The 20,085-nt window shown below is 44.5% G+C and overlaps 1 protein-coding gene across 1 annotated transcript; it reads left to right on the top strand.

Moving 5' to 3' along the window:
- Positions 1 to 7,398: 7,398 nt before the first annotated feature.
- On the top strand, positions 7,399 to 15,111 carry LOC135566736 (eukaryotic translation initiation factor 3 subunit B-like). The gene is made up of 7 exons (XM_065014358.1): positions 7,399 to 7,442; positions 8,575 to 8,664; positions 11,676 to 11,795; positions 12,364 to 12,421; positions 12,538 to 12,666; positions 12,880 to 13,037; positions 14,976 to 15,111. The coding sequence occupies exons 1-7, from the start codon at positions 7,399 to 7,401 to the stop codon at positions 15,109 to 15,111; spliced, it is 735 nt and encodes a 244-aa protein (XP_064870430.1).
- Positions 15,112 to 20,085: the final 4,974 nt, after the last annotated feature.

Genomic DNA, 20,085 nt, shown 5'->3' with positions numbered 1-20,085 from the left:
GTTTAGATAGCTGGCTAGACTACCTGACTAGTTTAGATAGCTGGCTAGACTACCTGACCAGTTTAGATAGCTGGCTAGACTACCTGACTAGTTTAGATAGCTGGCTAGACTACCTGACTAGTTTAGATAGCTGGCTAGACTACCTGACCAGTTTAGATAGCTGACTAGACTACCTGACTAGTTTAGATAGCTGGCTAGACTACCTGACTAGTTTAGATAGCTGATTAGACTACCTGACCAGTTTAGATAGCTGATTAGACTACCTGACCAGTTTAGATAGCTGGCTAGACTAACTCACCAATCTAAATAGTGTTAGCTGACATGTCTAATTGAGTGGCTGACACAACAAGAGAAAACACCGCTGACGCACAGCCAAATGTTGAAATCGCACCTTGTTTATGCTACTATTCTAATTCTCAACAGTATGCGTATTCTACTATTCTAATTCTCAACAGTATGCAGATTCTACTATTCTAATTCTCAACAGTATGCGTATTCTACTATTCTAATTCTCAACAGTATGCGTATTATTCTCAACAGTATGTGTATTCTACTATTCTAATTCTCAACAGTATGTGTATTCTACTATTCTAATTCTCAACAGTATGTGTATTCTACTATTCTAATTCTCAACAGTATGTGTATTCTACTATTCTAATTCTCAACAGTATGCGTATTATTCTCAACAGTATGTGTATTCTACTATTCTAATTCTCAACAGTATGTGTATTCTACTATTCTAATTCTCAACAGTATGTGTATTCTACTATTCTAATTCTCAACAGTATGTGTATTCTAATATTCTAATTTCAACATGTGTATTCTACTATTCTAATTCTCAACAGTATGTGTATTCTACTATTCTAATTCTCAACAGTATGTGTATTCTACTATTCTAATTCTCAACAGTATGTGTATTCTACTATTCTAATTCTCAACAGTATGTGTATTCTACTATTCTAATTCTCAACAGTATGTGTATTCTATTATTCTAATTCTCAACCGTATGTGTATTTCTACTAATTCAACCGTATGATTCTACTATTCTAATTTCAACAGTATGCGTATTCTACTATTCTAATTCTCAAACAGTATGTGTATTCTACTATTCTAATTCTCAACAGTATGTGTATTCTACTATTCTAATTCTCAACAGTATGTGTATTCTACTATTCTAATTCTCAACAGTATGATTCTACTATTCTAATTCTCAACAGTATGCGTATTCTACTATTCTACCTCTCAACAGTATGTGTATTCTACTATTCTAATTGTCAACAGTATGTGTATTCTACTATTCTAATTGTCAACTGTCACGCCCTGGTCAAGTATTTTGTGTTTATCTTTATTTATTTGGTCAGGCCAGGTGTGGCATGGGTTTTTGTATGTGGTGTGTAATTATGGGGGATTTTAGCTAGTGGGGTGTTCTAGATAAGTCTATGGCTGTCTGAAGTCGTTCTCAATCAGAGGCAGGTGTTTATCGTTGTCTCTGATTGGGAAACCATATTTAGGCAGCCATATTCTTTGAGTTTGTGTGGGTGATTGTCCTGTGTGTCTTGATGTCCTTGTTAGAGGTTAGTAGACACATGTATAGGCTGTTTTCGGTTTTTCGCTTTCGTTTATTGTTTTTGTAGTGTTAGTGTTTTGTCGTGTTTTACGTTTGTCTAATAAAGATGAATCGCATCGACACGCTGCAGTTTGGTCCGACTCTCCTTCACCATGTACAAACCGTGACATCAACAGTATGCAGATTCTACTATTCTAATTGTCAACAGTATGCAGATTCTACTATTCTAATTGTCAACAGTATGCAGATTCTACTATTCTAATTGTCAACAGTATGTGTATTCTACTATTCTAATTCTCAACCGTATGCAGATTCTACTATTCTAATTGTCAACAGTATGTTGAGACCCCGACTGAGGTCACTCTGACATGTCAAGACCTACCATTAACATAGACAGGTTGGTTGAGTAGCAACAAAACCGACGGATACCCAACTATGGGGAAACAGACAGGGTTGGCTAAGATTATTGATAACATGTAAACGATATTTAATCTCCAATGTTAATTGAAAACATAAAGTTGCACAATGAGAACTTGTCTCAAATACATTGTTACAGTTGTTGGTTAGCTAGCTAGCAAATTTTTTTGTTGTTGCAATATTAGCAAAACACAAAAAAATAACCCACACCTGAGAACAAGATCAAACGAACTGAAACGAGCCACGTCAGATTCCCCACATGACAGTTCCTCGTCAGATTCCCCACTTGACAGTTCCTCGTCAGATTCCCCACTTGACAGTTCCTCGTCAGATTCCCACTTGACAGTTCCTCGTCAGATTCCCACTTGACAGTTCCTCGTCAGATTCCACATGACAGTTCCTCGTCAGATTCCCCACTTGACAGTTCCTCGTCAGATTCCCCACTTGACAGTTCCTCGTCAGATTCCCCACTTGACAGTTCCTCGTCAGATTCCCCACTTGACAGTTCCTCGTCAGATTCCCCACTTGACAGTTCCTCGTCAGATTCCCCACATGACAGTTCTTCGTCAGATTCCCCACTTGACAGTTCCTTGTCATCGGTGCTATTCGACCAACCAGAACAACACACGGCATTCTGACCCTTTGACAGTTCCTTGTCATCGGTGCTATTCGACCAACCAGAACAACACACGGCATTCTGACCCTTTGACAGTTCCTTGTCATCGGTGCTATACGACCAACCAGAACAACACACGGCATTCTGACCCTTTGACAGTTCCTTGTCATCGGTGCTATTCGACCAACCAGAACAACACACGGCATTCTGACCCTTTGACAGTTCCTTGTCATCGGTGCTATTCGACCAACCAGAACAACACACGGCATTCTGACCCTTTGAAGAGCGCTTCGTTTTTCCAGACGTTGTCAGCAAAAAACCCGTGACAGAAACCCATAGTTTAAGAAAGGCTGCTACCGTATCCTACTACCAGTATACTACCGTGTTGATATAAACCCATAGAAAGGCTGCTCTAGATAGTATACTACTGTAGTAACCTGTTGATATAAACCCATAGAAAGGCTGCTCTAGATAGTATACTACTATAGTACTACTGTTGATAGAAACCCATAGAAAGGCTTCCCTAGATAGTATACTACTATAGTACTACTGTTAATAGAAACCCATAGAAAGGCTTCCCTAGATAGTATACTACTATAGTACTACTGTTGATAGAAACCCATAGAAAGGCTGCTCTAGATAGTATACTACTATAGTACTACTGTTGATAGAAACCCATAGAAAGGCTGCTCTAGATAGTATACTACTGTAGTAACCTGTAGATAGAAACCCATAGAAAGGCTGCTCTAGATAGTATACTACTGTAGTAACCTGTAGATAGAAACCCATAGAAAGGCTGCTCTAGATAGTATACTACTGTTGTAACCTGTAGATAGAAACCCATAGAAAGGCTGCTCTAGATAGTATACTACTGTAGTAACCTGTTGATATAAACCCATAGAAAGGCTGCTCTAGATAGTATACTACTGTAGTAACCTGTAGATAGAAACCCATAGAAAGGCTGCTCTAGATAGTATACTACTATAGTACTACTGTTGATAGAAACCCATAGAAAGGCTGCTCTAGATAGTATACTACTGTAGTAACCTGTTGATAGAAACCCATAGAAAGGCTGTTCTAGATAGTATACTACTATAGTACTACTGTTGATAGAAACCCATAGAAAGGCTGCTCTAGATAGTATACTACTATAGTACTACTGTTGATAGAAACCCATAGAAAGGCTGCTCTAGATAGTATACTACTGTAGTAACCTGTAGATAGAAACCCATAGAAAGGCTGTTCTAGATAGTATACTACTATAGTACTACTGTTGATAGAAACCCATAGAAAGGCTGCTCTAGATAGTATACTACTGTAGTACTACTGTTGATAGAAACCCATAGAAAGGCTTCCCTAGATAGTATACATTTACATTTAAGTCATTTAGCAGAGTACTACTGTTGCTTTCATGACAGCCGGGAACTCGGGAACAAAACGCATTCAAATCACGATATCGGTGATCTTCAGGTTGGAAAGTAGAATTAGGATTAGTAGGATTAGTAGGATTTGGAGTGGGATGACCAGTTCCCAGTTCTCTGTAACGGACTTGAAGTCGGAAGTCTGAGGTTTCTGAGTTGCCAGCTGGGGCATACCTACCAGCCTGATCCAGGAAGTGGAAGGCCTGTGTGTGGCGCATCATGTTACTCAGGCCATGGATCCAGCCAATCCGCACGCTCGGATCCTCCCATAGGCCAGCCATCTGCCATCGCTCGCTGTCGTAGGCCACGCCCAGGATGGATCGATCCTGAGATGGGATGAAGAGATAGCGAATGTCTAGGAGGTGAAGACAGTCTGACGCCCAATCACAAATCACTTGTGGAGAGCGGAGAGATTTGATTGGTGTAAGCAATATGGTGAAACTTCCACCTGAGACTATCCTATTACCATATTGACTACCCTATTACCATATTGACTACACCTGGCTCTACCATATTGACTACCCTATTACCATATTGACTACCCTATTACCATATTGACTACCCCATTACCATAATGACTACCCTATTACCATATTGACTACCCTATTACCATATTGACTACCCTATTACCATATTGACTACCCTATTACCATATTGACTATCCTATTACCATATTGACTATCCTATTACCACATTGACTATCCTATTACCATATTGACTATCCTATTACCATATTGACTATCCTATTACCATATTGACTACCCTATTACCATATTGACTATCCTATTACCATATTGACTACCCTATTACCATACTACCCTATTACCATATTGACTACCCTATTACCATATTGACTACCCTATTACCATATTGACTACCCTATTACCATATTGACTACCCTATTACCATAACGACTACCCTATTACCATAACGACTACCCTATTACCATATTGACTACCCTATTACCATATTGACTACCCTATTACCATATTGACTACCCTATTACCATATTGACTACCCTAATACCATATTGACTATCCTATTACCATATTGACTACCCTATTACCATAATGACTACACCTGTTGGGCCTGAATATGAGATTAATCTTCTTTATCATCCATATATATGTACATATTCTTATTCCCTTTAGATTTGTGTGTATTTGGTAGTTGTTGTGAATTTGTTAGATATTACTGCATGGTCAGAACTAGAAGCACAAGCATTTCGCTACACTCACATTAACATCTGCTAACCATGTGTATGTGACCAATAACATCTGCTAACCATGTGTATGTGACCAATAACATCTGACCAATAACCATGTGTGTATGTGACCAATAACCTAACCATGTGTATGTGACCAATAACATCTGCTAAATGACCAATAACATCTGCTAACCATGTGTATGTGACCAATAACATCTGCTAACCATGTGTATGTGACCAATAACATCTGCTAACCATGTGTATGTGACCAATAACATCTGCTAACCATGTGTATGTGACCAATACCATCTGCTAACCATGTGTATGTGACCAATAACATCTGCTAACCATGTGTATGTGACCATTAACATCTGCTAACCATGTGTATGTGACCATTAACATCTGCTAACCATGTGTATGTGACCAATAACATCTGCCCCAACTATGTGTATGTGACCAATAACATCTGCTAACCATGTGTATGTGACCAATAACATCTGCTAACCATGTGTGTATGTGACCAATACCATCTGCTAACCATGTGTATGTGACCAATAACATCTTCTAACCATGTATGTGACCAATAACATCTGATTTGTGTGCGTTTCCTTCTACCCTGCAATACTACCTGGATGGATTGAATATATCTATCAGTCAGTCAGTTCACCTGCAGCAGGTTGAAGCCGTGTTGGCTGGCCGCCAGCAGGCCGGAAAGCTTGAGGCTGAAGGAAAGCATGCTGGGATCTGTAGTTTTGTCCAGACACGCGGTGGATATGTAGTCCACCAGACAGGGCAGGACTCAACAGGGCCAGGCCATGGTCTGGAAAACATCGCCACAGGTATAATTGGGTATTATTGTCTGTGTCCTTAAATGGCAACCTATTCCCCACAGTGCACTGCAGTGCCTTAATGCCTGGTCAACAGTACCCAGTAGGGAATAGCAGGGTGGTCATTTGTGTAGGTCATGATCGCTTAGAGCTGGTGTGGCGCAAACTTGTTTTCCTGCCTAACAGTACTGTAACACATCGTCAAATAAACCAAGTGTATAAACCTATCAATAATATAACCTTATAAATAATATAACCTTATAACCACAAGGCCAGTATTCAGTAAAGTATCAGTAGTCTCTCATCCTCGCTGTGTGAGGAGATTATATAGGAAGTCTCTCATCCTCGCTGTGTGAGAGATTATATAGGGAAGTCTCTCATCCTCGCTGTGTGTGAGAGATTTATAGGAAGTCTCTCATCCTCACTGTGTGTGAGAGATTATATAGGAAGTCTCTCCTCCTTATTCTTGCTTGTGAGACCTTTCTCTCTGTGTGTGTGTCTCCTCACCTCCTTGGTGAGACCAGTGAACCAGTCCAGCAGTTTCTCGAGGCTGGTGTCGTCTGGTAGGGACTGTCTGTTAGTCCGCTAGTACAGCGCACACCGAGGCAACAACACCAGGCACTCGCTGTCCATGCTGCTTAGAGATGTCTATGGGGAAAAGCCAAGAGGGGGAATATGACTTTAGTTTAGACAGATTGTAGGTTACTAGCTCTGGTCCAGGGCGTTTAGTAAGCGTTCGTCGAGTCTAATAGTAAAAACACTGCCGCCCTGGACCAGAGCTAGCTAAGTAAAGTAAGGAACTGTATGGCAACACGTTCGTAATCAAGTTAACCAAGTCAGCTACACAAAACAACTGAGTTGAATGACAAATGCATGATAACTACAGTACCAGGTATATGTTGAAGATATCTGAGAAGCAATTTGTGGACAAATTCACGAAGCTTGATAGATAGCAATCGCCTGAAAAGTATCTCCCGGGACTGGAAACCGTGTTTGGTTTTACCGGAGCGTGCGTTCATGGATTCCCCTCACTACGGAAAGTAAAACCAGTCGATTATAAAAAATCGATTTTAAAAGACATGAACAGCAACTGGCGCATTTTCTCCGATCTCATACAATCTGGTAAACTGAATCTAAAAGGCACGCATCGCACTTGAAGCCTATCGACACACTAACACGTGTCTGTAGTGAAACCGGAAGTTAAACTCCTCCTCGACGTTTCCCGCAATTCGTCCATTTTCACGTAAATCGCATATGGTGATACACAAAATCTACATTTTACACCGATTTAGCGTCGACTAAAACACACTTATTTAGCCTGTTAAATGCACGACACGGAGGATATGCCGGTTGATGTCGATTTCGACGAGGAGGAACGCTTCGTTCAGTGACCCAGAAGACTTTGAAGATGATGTCGACGATGAAGGTGAGGAAACGCAGGAAAGATGCCGGATTATAATGCGGCCTGGAGAGCGGCTTTAGCACGTTGTTTTTAACACATAGTAGATAGCTTCAAAGGCCATCATATGTAGTACATGGACATATAAACCAAAATGGATATAATTAATTGACATATTTAAAATATATTTGAAGGTTCAACGTGAAGATCAGTTAATGTGGACGTTCATTAAGTGATAATGTTAGTTAGCTACAAGGCCATCAATATGTAATTATAAACCAAAATGGATGTAAATAATTGTTACAATATTTTTTTAAACATGTTTTTTTTTTGAAGGGTCAACGTGAAGATCAGTTAATGATAACTTTTTTTGTGTGGATGTTCATTTTAAGTGATAATATTAGTTAGCTACAGTAGCTGCTAAAAGCTAACAGTGGATTCATTCATACCGATTCACTCAGTTGTCCATACAGATGGCGAACCAAAAGGAGAAATATTTACTACGTCTGTGACATTTTACAACATTTTGTTTGTTAGCTATGTTCTTATTGTAAACAAATGCGAGCATAACTGTTTTTGTTTCCAGTTGTTAGTTGAAGGGACATTTTGCCTCCCCGCCGTCAGTGTTTTACTGTCTAACCTCAACTACCAGCTGTCAGATAATAGTGAATGCAGATGTGTGTTTTATAAACTATAACAAAGCCCCAACTACATCCTCACAGTCTTTACCCAAGTTTCATTTTCAGCAGGTGTGGCAAAAAATTGTAAATTCACTTTTTTGGGGGACAAGAGAGCTAATTTTAGATGACAGTGTCTCCAGTTAATGGTAAACATGTAAAAATGTATGCACACATGAGTCGTCTTTGATATTAAAATAAAAGTGTATACTTCTTAATGGCATTATTAATACATGGGCCCGTCTTTGTCTATACACAATCAATGATATGGAGAACCCTGGTTTGATAAAACTACCTCATCAAATAACATGTTCTTTACCCTCCCCTGTAGAGAGCTACTGCGACCTGCTGCGGGATAGCCCCAGGAGGCAGACGGGATAGACTCTGTAGTTGTCGGGACAATGTGCCCCAGGTCGGCTCCCGAGCGCCTGGAGAAACTGAAGAAACGTCATCCACAAGATATTCTCCAAGTTCGGCAAGATCACCAACGAGTTCTACCCTACGGTAGACGGACCTGAAGGACTCACTAAAGGGTGAGAAGTAGAGGGGTAGGGAGGCTGCAGGAGGGTTCAGGAGGCTGCAGGAGGGTTCAGGAGGCTGCAGGAGGGACCAGGAGGCTGCAGGAGGGTTCAGGAGGCCCCCTGACCTATGTTTTAACCAGTTATCTCCCTCTGTAGTTAACTTCCTTGTAGTTATCTCCTCCTGTAGGTTAACCTGTAGTCTCCTGAGTATATGGGGCTCCCACTCAGACCTATAGTTAGTTAACCTGTAGTTATCTCCCCTATAGGTACATCTTCCTGAGTATCCTGCACTTAGACCTATAGTTAGTTAACCTGAAGTTATCTCCTGTAGGTACATCTTCCTGGAGTATGGGGCTGCCACCAGACCTATAGTTAGTTAACTTGTAGTTATCTCCCTCTGTAGGTACATCTTCCTGAGTATGGGGTCTCTTGTAGGCACATCTTCCTGGAGATCCTACTCAGTTAGTTAACCTGTAGTTATCTCCTCTATAGGTCAGACATCTGTAGTTATTCCTGGGAGTATGGGGCTCCCACCAGACCTATAGTTAGTTAACCTGTAGTTATCTCCTCTATAGGCATCTTCCTGGGAGCATGGGGCTCCCACTCAGACCTATATAGTTAGTTAACCTGTAGTTATCTCCTCTGTAGGTACATCTTCCTGGAGTGGGGGCTCCACCAGACCTATAGTTAGTTAACCTGTAGTTATCTCCTCTAGTAGGCATCTTCCTGGACATCCACCAGACCTATATAGTTATCAACCTGCAGTTATCTCCTCTGTAGGTACATCTTCCTGGATATCCTGTGTAACTAGACCTATAGTTATCAACCTGTAGTTATCTCCTCTGTAAAGGTACATCTTCCTGGAGTATCCCACTCAGACCTATAGTTAATTAACCTGTAGTTATCTCCTCTGTAGGTACATCTTCCTGGGAGTATCCACTCAGACCTATAGTTAGTTAACTTGTAGTTATCTCTCTGTAGGTAATATCTTCCGAGATATCACTCAGACCCTATAGTTAGTTAACTTTATAGTTATCTCTCTATAGTACATCTTCCGAGCATAAATTCCACTCAGACCTATAGTTAATTAACTTTCTCAGACTATCTCCTCCATAGGTACATCTTCCTGGAGTATCACTGTGACCTACAGTTAGTTAACCTGTATTATCTCTCCTGCAGGTACATCTTCTGGGTATGGGGCTCCACTCAGACCCTAGTTAATTAACCTGGGTAGTTATCTCTCTGTAGGTACATCTTTCCTAGTATAGGCTCCCACTCCTAGTTAATTCAACCTGCAGTTATCTCCTCCTATAGGTACATCTTGTTGAGCATGGGGCTCCCACTCAGACCTAGCAAGAAGTTAACCTGCAATTCCTCTCCTCTATAGGGTACATCTTCCTGAAAAAGTAGGGGGCTCCACTCAGACTCAGTTATTAACCTGTAGTTATCTCTCTATAGGTACGTCTTCCTGGGATATCACTCAGACCTATAAGTTAGTCAACCTGCAGTTATCTCCTCTGTAGGTACATCTTCCTGAGTATCCTTCTCAGACCTGTAATTTAGTTAACCTGTAGTTATCTCTCTGTAGGTACATCTTCCTGGAGTATCCCACTCAGACTAATAGTTAGTTAACTGCAGTTGCTCTACTCTGTAGGTACATCTTCTAGATATCCCACTCAGACCTATAGTTAGTTAACCTGTAGTTATCTCCTCTGTAGGTACATCTTCCTGAGTATGGGGCTCCTCAGACCTATAGTTAGTCAACCTGTAGTTATCTCCTCTAGGTACATCTTCCTGGAGTATCCTCAGACCTATAGTTAGTTAACCTGTAGTTATCTCCTCTCTAGCATCTTCCTGGAGTCCCACTCAGACCTATAGTTAGTTAACCTGCAGTTATCTCCTCTGTAGGCATTGCATCTTCCTGGTATCCTGCCTCCAGACCTATAGTTAGGTTGTTTGTAATTGTCTCTCTGTAGGTACATCTTCCCAGGATAATCCTAACTCAGACCTATAGTTAGTTAACTTGTAGTTATCTCCTCTGGTATATCTTTCTGGAGCATGGGGCTCCCATCAGACTCTATAGTTAGTTAACCTAGTTATCTCTCTATAGGTACATCTTCCTGAGTAATGGGGTCTCTCCAGACCTATAGTTAGTTAAGCAGTTATCTCCTCTATAGGTACATCTTCCTGGAGTATCCCTCCAGACCTGGATTGTTCAATTCTGTAGTTATCTCACTCTGTAGGTACATCTTCCTGGAGTAATGGGGCTCCCACTCAGACCTATAGTTAGTTAACCTGTAGTTATCTCTCTGTGCATTCTTTAGATGTAGACTCCCACTCTGAATGTGTCCTCTGATTATCTCACTCTATGAAATTACCATCTTGTTTGGGTATGAGACACTCAGACCTATAGTTAATTGTGCTCTGCGTTGTCTCCTCTATCGATGCTGTCTTCTGGAAGTATAGAGCTCACTCAGACCTGGTCAATTCATATGATTATCTCCTCTGTAGTACATCTTCTGGAGTATCACTCAGACCTATAGTTAGGTAACCTGTAGTTATCTCCTCTGTAGGTACATCTTCCTGGAGTATCCCACTCAGACCTATAGTTAGTTAACCTGTAGTTATCTCCTCTGTAGGTACATCTTCCTGTAGTATCCAACTCAGACCTATAGTTAGTTAACCTGTAGTTATCTCCTCTGTAGGTACATCTTCCTGGAGTATCCCACTCAGACCTATAGTTAGTTAACCTGTAGTTATCTCCTCTGTAGGTACACCTGAAACCCCACCTCTTTAAGGAATACCTAGGATAGGATAAAGTAATCCTTCTCACCCCCCTTAAAAGACTTAGATGCACTACTGTTCCACTGGATGTCATAAGGTGAAAGCACCAATTTGTAAGTCGCTCTGGATAAGAGCGTCTGCTAAATGACTTAAATGTAAATGTAAATGTACATCTTCCTGGAGTATCCCACTCAGACCTATAGTTAGTTAACCTGTAGTTAATGTTATCTCTTCTGTAGGTACATCTTCCTGGAGTATGGTGCTCCCACTCAGGCTCTGGAGGCAGTGAAGAACGCTGACGGCTACAAGCTGGACAAGCAGCACACCTTCAGAGTCAATGTGTTCACTGACTTCGACAAGTAAGAAAACACCACATCACTGTTATATGGGGTGTTCAGGGGCATCATTCCAGCTGTTATATGGGGTGTTCAGGGGCATCATTCCAGCTGTTATATGGGGTGTTCGGGGCATCATTCCAGCTGTTATATGGGGTGTTCGGGGCATCATTCCAGCTGTTATATGGGGTGTTCGGGGCATCATTCCAGCTGTTATATGGGGTGTTCGGGGCATCATTCCAGCTGTTATATGGGATGTTCAGGGGCATCATTCCAGCTGTTATATGGGGTGTTCAGGGCATCATTCCAGCTGTTATATGGGGTGTCCGGTGGCATCATTCCAGCTGTTATATGGGGTGTTCGGGGCATCATTCCAGCTGTTATATGGGGTGTCCGGGGGCATCATTCCAGCTGTTATATGGGGTGTTCAGTGCATCATTCCAGCTGTTATATGGGGTGTTCAGGGTCATCATTCCAGCTGTTATATGGGATGTTCTGGGCATCTAGGCACAACATCAACACGGCGGAATTGTTTGCCATAGATATACATGTTATAGAACTGTCTGCTGTAGATGGTGACGTTGTGTTCCAGGTACATGAGCATCAGTGACGAGTGGGAGACTCCTGAGAAGCAGCCCTTCAAGGACTTTGTGAGTGTTACACACGGTCACTTCAACCACACATTCAGAGAATACCCACCCGGTGTTGTGGAGGGACGGGGGGGGACAAGTCATTACTAACGGTCACTTCCTGTTTGTGTTGCCAGGGTAACATGCGTCACTGGATGGAGGACCCTGACTGTCGTGACCAGTACAGCGTCATCTACGAATCAGGAGAGAGGACCGCCATCTTCAACAACGACGCCAAGGATCCAATCGTCTCCGAGGAGAGGGCGGTGAGTCAACCATTCAACCAATCACGACAGGGCAGTGAGATGATGGTTCAACCAATCAATTTATTTTTTTGCACTGAGCATTCTACAGCTACAGAAATCGTTTTTACGGCTTTGATGCTTAAAAAGTAGAAGGTTTGATTGCGTAAATCAGAGTCTTTGCCGTGGTGTATATTGATTTGATTCTGAGGTTGTGACCGTGTTGTGTCCCTGTAGCGCTGGACAGAGACCTATGTGCGCTGGTCTCCCAAGGGAACCTACCTGGCCACTGTCTCCACCAGCGAGGCATTGCATTGTGGGGCGGAGAGAAGTTCAAGCAGATCCAACGTTTCAGCCACCAGGAGTGTCTCTGATCGACTTCTCCCCTGCGAGAGGTAACCAATCGCTAATGAATAATACATGCCTGTCTATATCACATCTATGAAGCCTGATGGGGGTAGCCTAGTGGTTAGGGGGGCAGGTAGCCTAGTGGTTAGAGGGGGCAGGTAGCCTAGTGGTTAGGGGGCAGCCTAGTGGTTAGAGGGGGGCAGGTAGCCTAGTGGTTAGGGGGACAGGTGGCCTAGTGGTTAGAGGGGGGGGCAGTGTTAGTGGTTAGAAGGGGGGCAGGCCTATTGGTTAGGGGGGGGCAGGTAGCCTAGTGGTTAGAGGTGGGGGCCAGGTAGCCTAGTGGTTAGAGGTGGGGGCAGGTAGCCTGGAAGTAGTTTAGGGGGGCAGGTAGCCTAGTGGTTAGGGGGGCAGGTAGCCTAGTGGTTAGGGGGCAGGTAGCCTAGTGGTTAGAGGTGGGGGCAGGTAGCCTAGTGGTTGGGGGGCAGGTAGCCCAGTGGTTAGGGGGGCAGGTAGCCTAGTGGTTAGAGGGGGGCAGGTAGCCTAGTGGTTAGAGGGGGGCAGGTAGCCTAGTGGTTAGGGGGGCAGGTAGCCTAGTGGTTAGAGAGGGGTGGGGGTAGGTAGCCTAGTGGTTGGGGGGCAGGTAGCCTAGTGGTTAGAGCGTTGGACTTGTAACCGAAAGGTTGCGAGATCGAATCCCGAGCCAACAAGGTAAAAATCTGTCACTGCCCCTGGTGCAGTTAACCCACCAGACCATGTCTAATCACTGGGAACAGGGACTGGGTATTCAATCACTGGGAGTAGGACCTGGTGTAATCGAATCACTGGGAATAGGGACCTGTGTGTCTAATCACTGGGAATAGGGACCTGGTGTGTCTAATCACTGTGAATAAAATCAAAGTTCAATCACCGTGAAGAGGACTGAAAATTCTAACCACTGGAACAGGACCCAGGTGTGTCTAATCATAAGAACAGGTCTGGTGTGTCTAATCACTGGAGTAGGGACCTGGTGTGTCTAATCACTGGGAGTAGGACCTGCGTGGCCCAATCACTGGGAATAGAGGGACCTGGTGTACCTGATCACTGGGAGTAGGACCCCGGTGTGTCTAATCACTGGGAATAGGACCGGGGTGTCTAATCACTGGGAAACAGGTCCGTACCTAATCACTGGGAATAGGGACCGGGTGTGACTAATCACTGGGAATAGGGACCGGGTGTGACTAATCACTGGGAGTAGGGACCTGGTGTCTCTAATCACTGGGAATAGGGACCTGGTGTGACTAATGAAAGTCCCGGAGGGATCTGTGACGATGGGAAACCGTTCTTCCACGATAAAATCCTTAATTTGGTGTTTTGTTGATGGTGGTGTGAAAAACGCTGTCTCGGGTGCCGATCCAGAATCTCCCAGAAGTGTTAATCTGGGATCCAGTTACTGAGACTCACACACCCTTTAAAACCCCTGGGCTCCTTTCAGAGCCTCTTTCAAAGTCTCTGAGATCTCTTCTTCTAGCCATGCTAGCCAAGATAATGTGCAACTGGGCATTTTTATACATGACCCTATGTAATTTGTGAAAATGTTTACCTTCATTTTACTAGGCAAGTCAGTTAAGAACAATTTCTTATTTTCAATGAGGCCTAGGAACGGTGGGTTAACTGCCTGTTCAGGGGCAGAACGACAGATTTGTACCTTGTCAGCTCGGGGATTCGAACTTGCAACCTTCCGGTTACTAGTCCAACGCTCTAACCACTAGGCTACCCTGCCGCCCCTAAGCATGATGGGATGTTAATTGCTTAATTACCTCAGGAACCACACCTGTGTGGAAGCACCTGCTTTCATTATACTTTGTATCCCTCGTTGACTCAAGTGTTTCCTTCCATTTTGGCAGTTACCCTGTACATGGTGAGCCTAGTGTGGTTATAACCTGTCTATGTCATCTGTACGAATCCTTATGAAGCTCCACATAACGGTGTTATATAATGCTTGGTAGGTACGTGGTGACGTTCAGTCCCCTGATGGACACAAAGGAGGACCCCCAGGCCATCATCATCTGGGACATTCTGACTGGCCAGAAGAAGAGAGGCTTCCACTGTGAGAGCTCCGCCCACTGGCCCATCTTCAAGTAAGGACTGACTACCCACCTCTCTGTTTTCATGTCTATCCTGTTCCTGTCTCTACATCTTCTAGTAAGGCCTGACTACCCACCTCTCTGTTTTCATGTCTATCCTGTTCATGTCTCTACATCTTCTAGTAAGGCCTGACGACCCACCTCTCTGTTTTCATGTCTCTACATCTTCTAGTAAGGCCTGACTACACACCTCTCTGTTTTCATGTCTCTATCCTGTTCCTGTCTCTACATCTTCTAGTAAGGCCTGACTACACACCTCTCTGTTTTCATGTCTCTACATCTTCTAGTAAGGCCTGACTACACACATCTCTGTTTTCATGTCTCTACATCTTCTAGTAAGGCCTGACTACCAACCTCTCTGTTTTCATGTCTCTACATCTTCTAGTAAGGCCTGACTACCCTCCTCTCTGTTTTCATGTCTCTACATCTTCTAGTAAGGCCTGACCACCCACCTCTCTGTTTTCATGTCTCTACATCTTCTAGTAAGGCCTGACTACCCACCTCTCTGTTTTCATGTCTCTACATCTTCTAGTAAGGCCTGACTACCAACCTCTCTGTTTTCATGTCTCTACATCTTCTAGTAAGGCCTGACTACCCTCCTCTCTGTTTTCATGTCTCTACATCTTCTAGTAAGGCCTGACTACCCACCTCTCTGTTTTCATGTCTCTACATCTTCTAGTAGCCAAGAACAGTAGCAGAACTTGTTTCTCTTGCTTTCTGTCTTGGTTCTCTCCCATAGCTGCAGCGGTCTGTCTTGGTTCTCTCCCTAACTACAGCGGTCTGTCTTGGTTCTCTCCCTAACTACAGCGGTCTGTCTTGGTTCTCTCCCCTAGCTGCAGCGGTCTGTCTTGGTTCTCTCCCCTAGCTGCAGCGGTCTGTCTTGGTTCTCTCCCATAACTACAAATCAAATCAAATTTATTCATATAGCCCTTCGTACATCAGCTGATATCTCAAAGTGCTGTACAGAAACCCAGCCTAAAACCCCAAACAGCAAGCAATGCAGGTGTAACTACAGCGGTCTGTCTTGGTTCTCTCCCCTAACTGTCTTGGTTCTCTCTCTAACTACAGCGGTCTGTCTTGGTTCTCTCCCCTAGCTGCAGCGGTCTGTCTTGGTTCTCTCCCTAGCTGAGGCTGTCTTGGTTCTCTCCCCTAACTGTCTTGGTTCTCTCTCTAACTACAGCGGTCTGTCTTGGTTCTCTCCCCTAGCTGCAGCGGTCTGTCTTGGTTCTCTCCCCTAACTGTCTTGGTTCTCTCCCTAGCTGCAGCGGTCTGTCTTGGTTCTCTCCCCTAGCTGCAGCGGTCTGTCTTGGTTCTCTCCCCTAGCTGCAGCGGTCTGTCTTGGTTCTCTCCCCTAGCTGCAGCGGTCTGTCTTGGTTCTCTCCCCTAGCTGCAGCGGTCTGTCTTGGTTCTCTCCCCTAGCTGCAGCGGTCTGTCTTGGTTCTCTCCCATAACTACAAATCAAATCAAATTTATTCATATAGCCCTTCGTACATCAGCTGATATCTCAAAGTGCTGTACAGAAACCCAGCCTAAAACCCCAAACAGCAAGCAATGCAGGTGTAACTACAGCGGTCTGTCTTGGTTCTCTCCCCTAGCTGCAGCGGTCTGTCTTGGTTCTCTTCCCTAACTGTCTTGGTTCTCTCCCCTAACTGTCTTGGTTCTCTCCCCTAACTGTCTTGGTTCTCTCTCTAACTACAGCGGTCTGTCTTGGTTCTCTCCCCTAGCTGCAGCGGTCTGTCTTGGTTCTCTCCCCTAACTGCAGCGGTCTGTCTTGGTTCTCTCCCTAACTACAGCGGTCTGTCTTGGTTCTCTCCCCTAGCTGCAGCGGTCTGTCTTGGTTCTCTCCCTAACTACAGCGGTCTGTCTTGGTTCTCTCCCCTAGCTGCAGCGGTCTGTCTTGGTTCTCTCCCTACAGCGGTCTGTCTTGGTTCTCTCCCACTGCAGATCTGTCTTGGTTCTCTCTCTAACTACAGCGGTCTGTCTTGGTTCTCTCCCTAGCTGCAGCGGTCTGTCTTGGTTCTCTCCCTAACTGTCTTGGTTCTCTCCCTAACTACAGCGGTCTGTCTTGGTTCTCTCCCCTAGCTGCAGCGGTCTGTCTTGGTTCTCTCCCCTAGCTGCAGCGGTCTGTCTTGGTTCTCTCCCCTAACTACAGCGGTCTGTCTTGGTTCTCTCCCCTAACTACAGCGGTCTGTCTTGGTTCTCTCCCCTAGCTGCAGCGGTCTGTCTTGGTTCTCTCCCCTAACTGTCTTGGTTCTCTCCCCTAACTGTCTTGGTTCTCTCCCCTAACTGTCTTGGTTCTCTCCCCTAACTGTCTTGGTTCTCTCTCCTAACTACAGCGGTCTGTCTTGGTTTCTCCCCTAGCTACAGCGGTCTGTGTTGGTTCTCTCCCTAACTGTCTTGGTTCTCTCCCCTAACTGTCTTGGTCTCTCCCTAACTATTGGTTCGCTCCTAACTCGCGGTCTGTCTTGGTTCTCCTAGCTGCAGCGTCTGTCATGGTTCTCTCCCCTAGCTCAGCGGTCTGTCTTGGTTCTCTCACAACTACAGGTCTGTCTTGGTTCTCTCCCTAGCTGCATTGTTCTTAACGTGTGTCTGTTTCTCCAGGTGGGTCACGATGGGAAGTTCTTTGCCAGGATGACTCAGGACACACTGAGCATCTACGAGACCCCAGTAAGTCCCCACACTGAGCATCTCCCCCCACACTGAGCATCTATGACTTCAGTAAGTCCTCACACTGAGCATCTATGAGACCCCAGTAAGTCCCCAGACTGAGCATCTATGACCCCCCCCCAGTAAGTCCCCACACTGAGCATCTACGACCCCAGTAAGTCCCCTACACTGAGCATCTATGAGGACCCCAGTAAGTCCCCACACTGAGCGTCTATGAGACCCCAGTAAGTCCCCACACTGAGCATCTATGACCCCAGTAAGTCCCCACACTGAGCATCTACGAGACCCCAGTAAGTCCCCACACTGAGCGTCTATGACCCCAGTAAGTCCCCACACTGAGCGTCTATGAGACCCCAGTAAGTCCCCACACTGAGCGTCTATGAGACCCCAGTAAGTCCCCACACTGAGCATCTATGACCCCAGTAAGTCCCCACACTGAGCATCTATGACCCCAGTAAGTCCCCACACTGAGCATCTATGAGACCCCAGTAAGTCCCCAGACTGAGCATCTATGACCCCCCCCCCAGTAAGTCCCCACACTGAGCATCTATGAGACCCCAGTAAGTCCCCAGACTGAGCATCTATGAGACCCCAGTAAGTCCCCAGACTGAGCATCTATGACCCCAGTAAGTTAGATTGACCAGTATTACTCTGAGCATCTATGACCCCAGTAAGTTAACTTAAGACCAGTATTACTCTGAGTGTCTGTGTAACAGACTGGTGAGTCTGTACTTAATAACATCCTGTTTTCTCCTGTCGTAGTCCATGGGCCTGTTGGATAAGAAGAGTCTGAAGATCAGTGGCATCAAGTGAGTCTTTATCCTGGGGATGTTGACCCTTAATCAGTTAGTTACCAAACACCACCTGTCAGACAGAGACTAGTTAGAGGAATACCACCTGTCAGACAGAGACTAGTTAGAGGAATACCACCTGTCAGACAGAGACTAGTTAGAGGAATACCACCTGTCAGACAGAGACTAGTTAGTGGAATACCACCTGTCAGACAGAGACTAGTTAGAGGAACACCACCTGTCAGACAGAGACTGTTAAGAAACCACCTGTCAGACAGAGACTAGTTAGAGGAATACCACCTGTCAGACAGAGACTAGTTAGAGGAACACCACCTGTCAGACAGCATACAGAGACTAGTTAGAGGAATACCACCTGTCAGACAGAGACTAGTTAGAGGAATACCACCTGTCAGACAGAGACTAGTTAGAGGAATACCACCTGTCAGACAGAGACTAGTTAGAGGAATACCACCTGTCAGACAGAGACTAGTTAGAGGAATACCACCTGTCAGACAGAGACTAGTTAGAGGAATACCACCTGTCAGACAGAGACTAGTTAGAGGAATACCACCTGTCAGACAGAGACTAGTTAGAGGAATACCACCTGTCAGACAGAGACTAGTTAGAGGAATACCACCTGTCAGACAGAGACTAGTTAGAGGAATACCACCTGTCAGACAGAGACTAGTTAGAGGAATACCACCTGTCAGACAGAGACTAGTTAGAGGAATACCACCTGTCAGACAGAGACTAGTTAGAGGAATACCACCTGTCAGACAGAGACTAGTTAGAGGAATACCACCTGTCAGACAGAGACTAGTTAGAGGAATACCACCTGTCAGACAGAGACTAGTTAGAGGAATACCACCTGTCAGACAGAGACTAGTTAGAGGAATACCACCTGTCAGACAGAGACTAGTTAGAGGAATACCACCTGTCAGACAGAGACTAGTTAGAGGAATACCACCTGTCAGACAGAGACTAGTTAGAGGAGAGGAATACCACCTGTCAGACAGAGACTAGTTAGAGGAATACCACCTGTCAGAGAGAGACTAGTTAGAGGAATACCACCTGTCAGACAGAGACTAGTTAGAGGAATACCACCTGTCAGACAGAGACTAGTTAGAGGAATACCACCTGTCAGACAGAGACTAGTTAGAGGAATACCACCTGTCAGACAGAGACTAGTTAGAGGAATACCACCTGTCAGACAGAGACTAGTTAGAGGAATACCACCTGTCAGACAGAGACTAGTTAGAGGAATACCACCTGTCAGACAGAGACTAGTTAGAGGAATACCACCTGTCAGACAGAGACTAGTTAGAGGAATACCACCTGTCAGACAGAGACTAGTTAGAGGAATACCACCTGTCAGGCAGAGACTAGTTAGAGGAATACCACCCTGTCAGACAGAGACTAGTTAGGAGGAATACCACCTGTCAGACAGAGACTAGTTGAGAGGAGACACCACCTGTCAGACCCAGAGACTAGATTAGAGAATACCACCAGACAGA

Source organism: Oncorhynchus nerka, unplaced genomic scaffold, assembly GCF_034236695.1.
Source record: "Oncorhynchus nerka isolate Pitt River unplaced genomic scaffold, Oner_Uvic_2.0 unplaced_scaffold_3535, whole genome shotgun sequence".
NCBI classification, from domain to species: Eukaryota; Metazoa; Chordata; class Actinopteri; order Salmoniformes; family Salmonidae; genus Oncorhynchus; species Oncorhynchus nerka.
The sequence above is the reverse complement of the archived record's forward strand: the minus strand, read 5'-3'. Positions and strand labels throughout refer to the sequence as shown.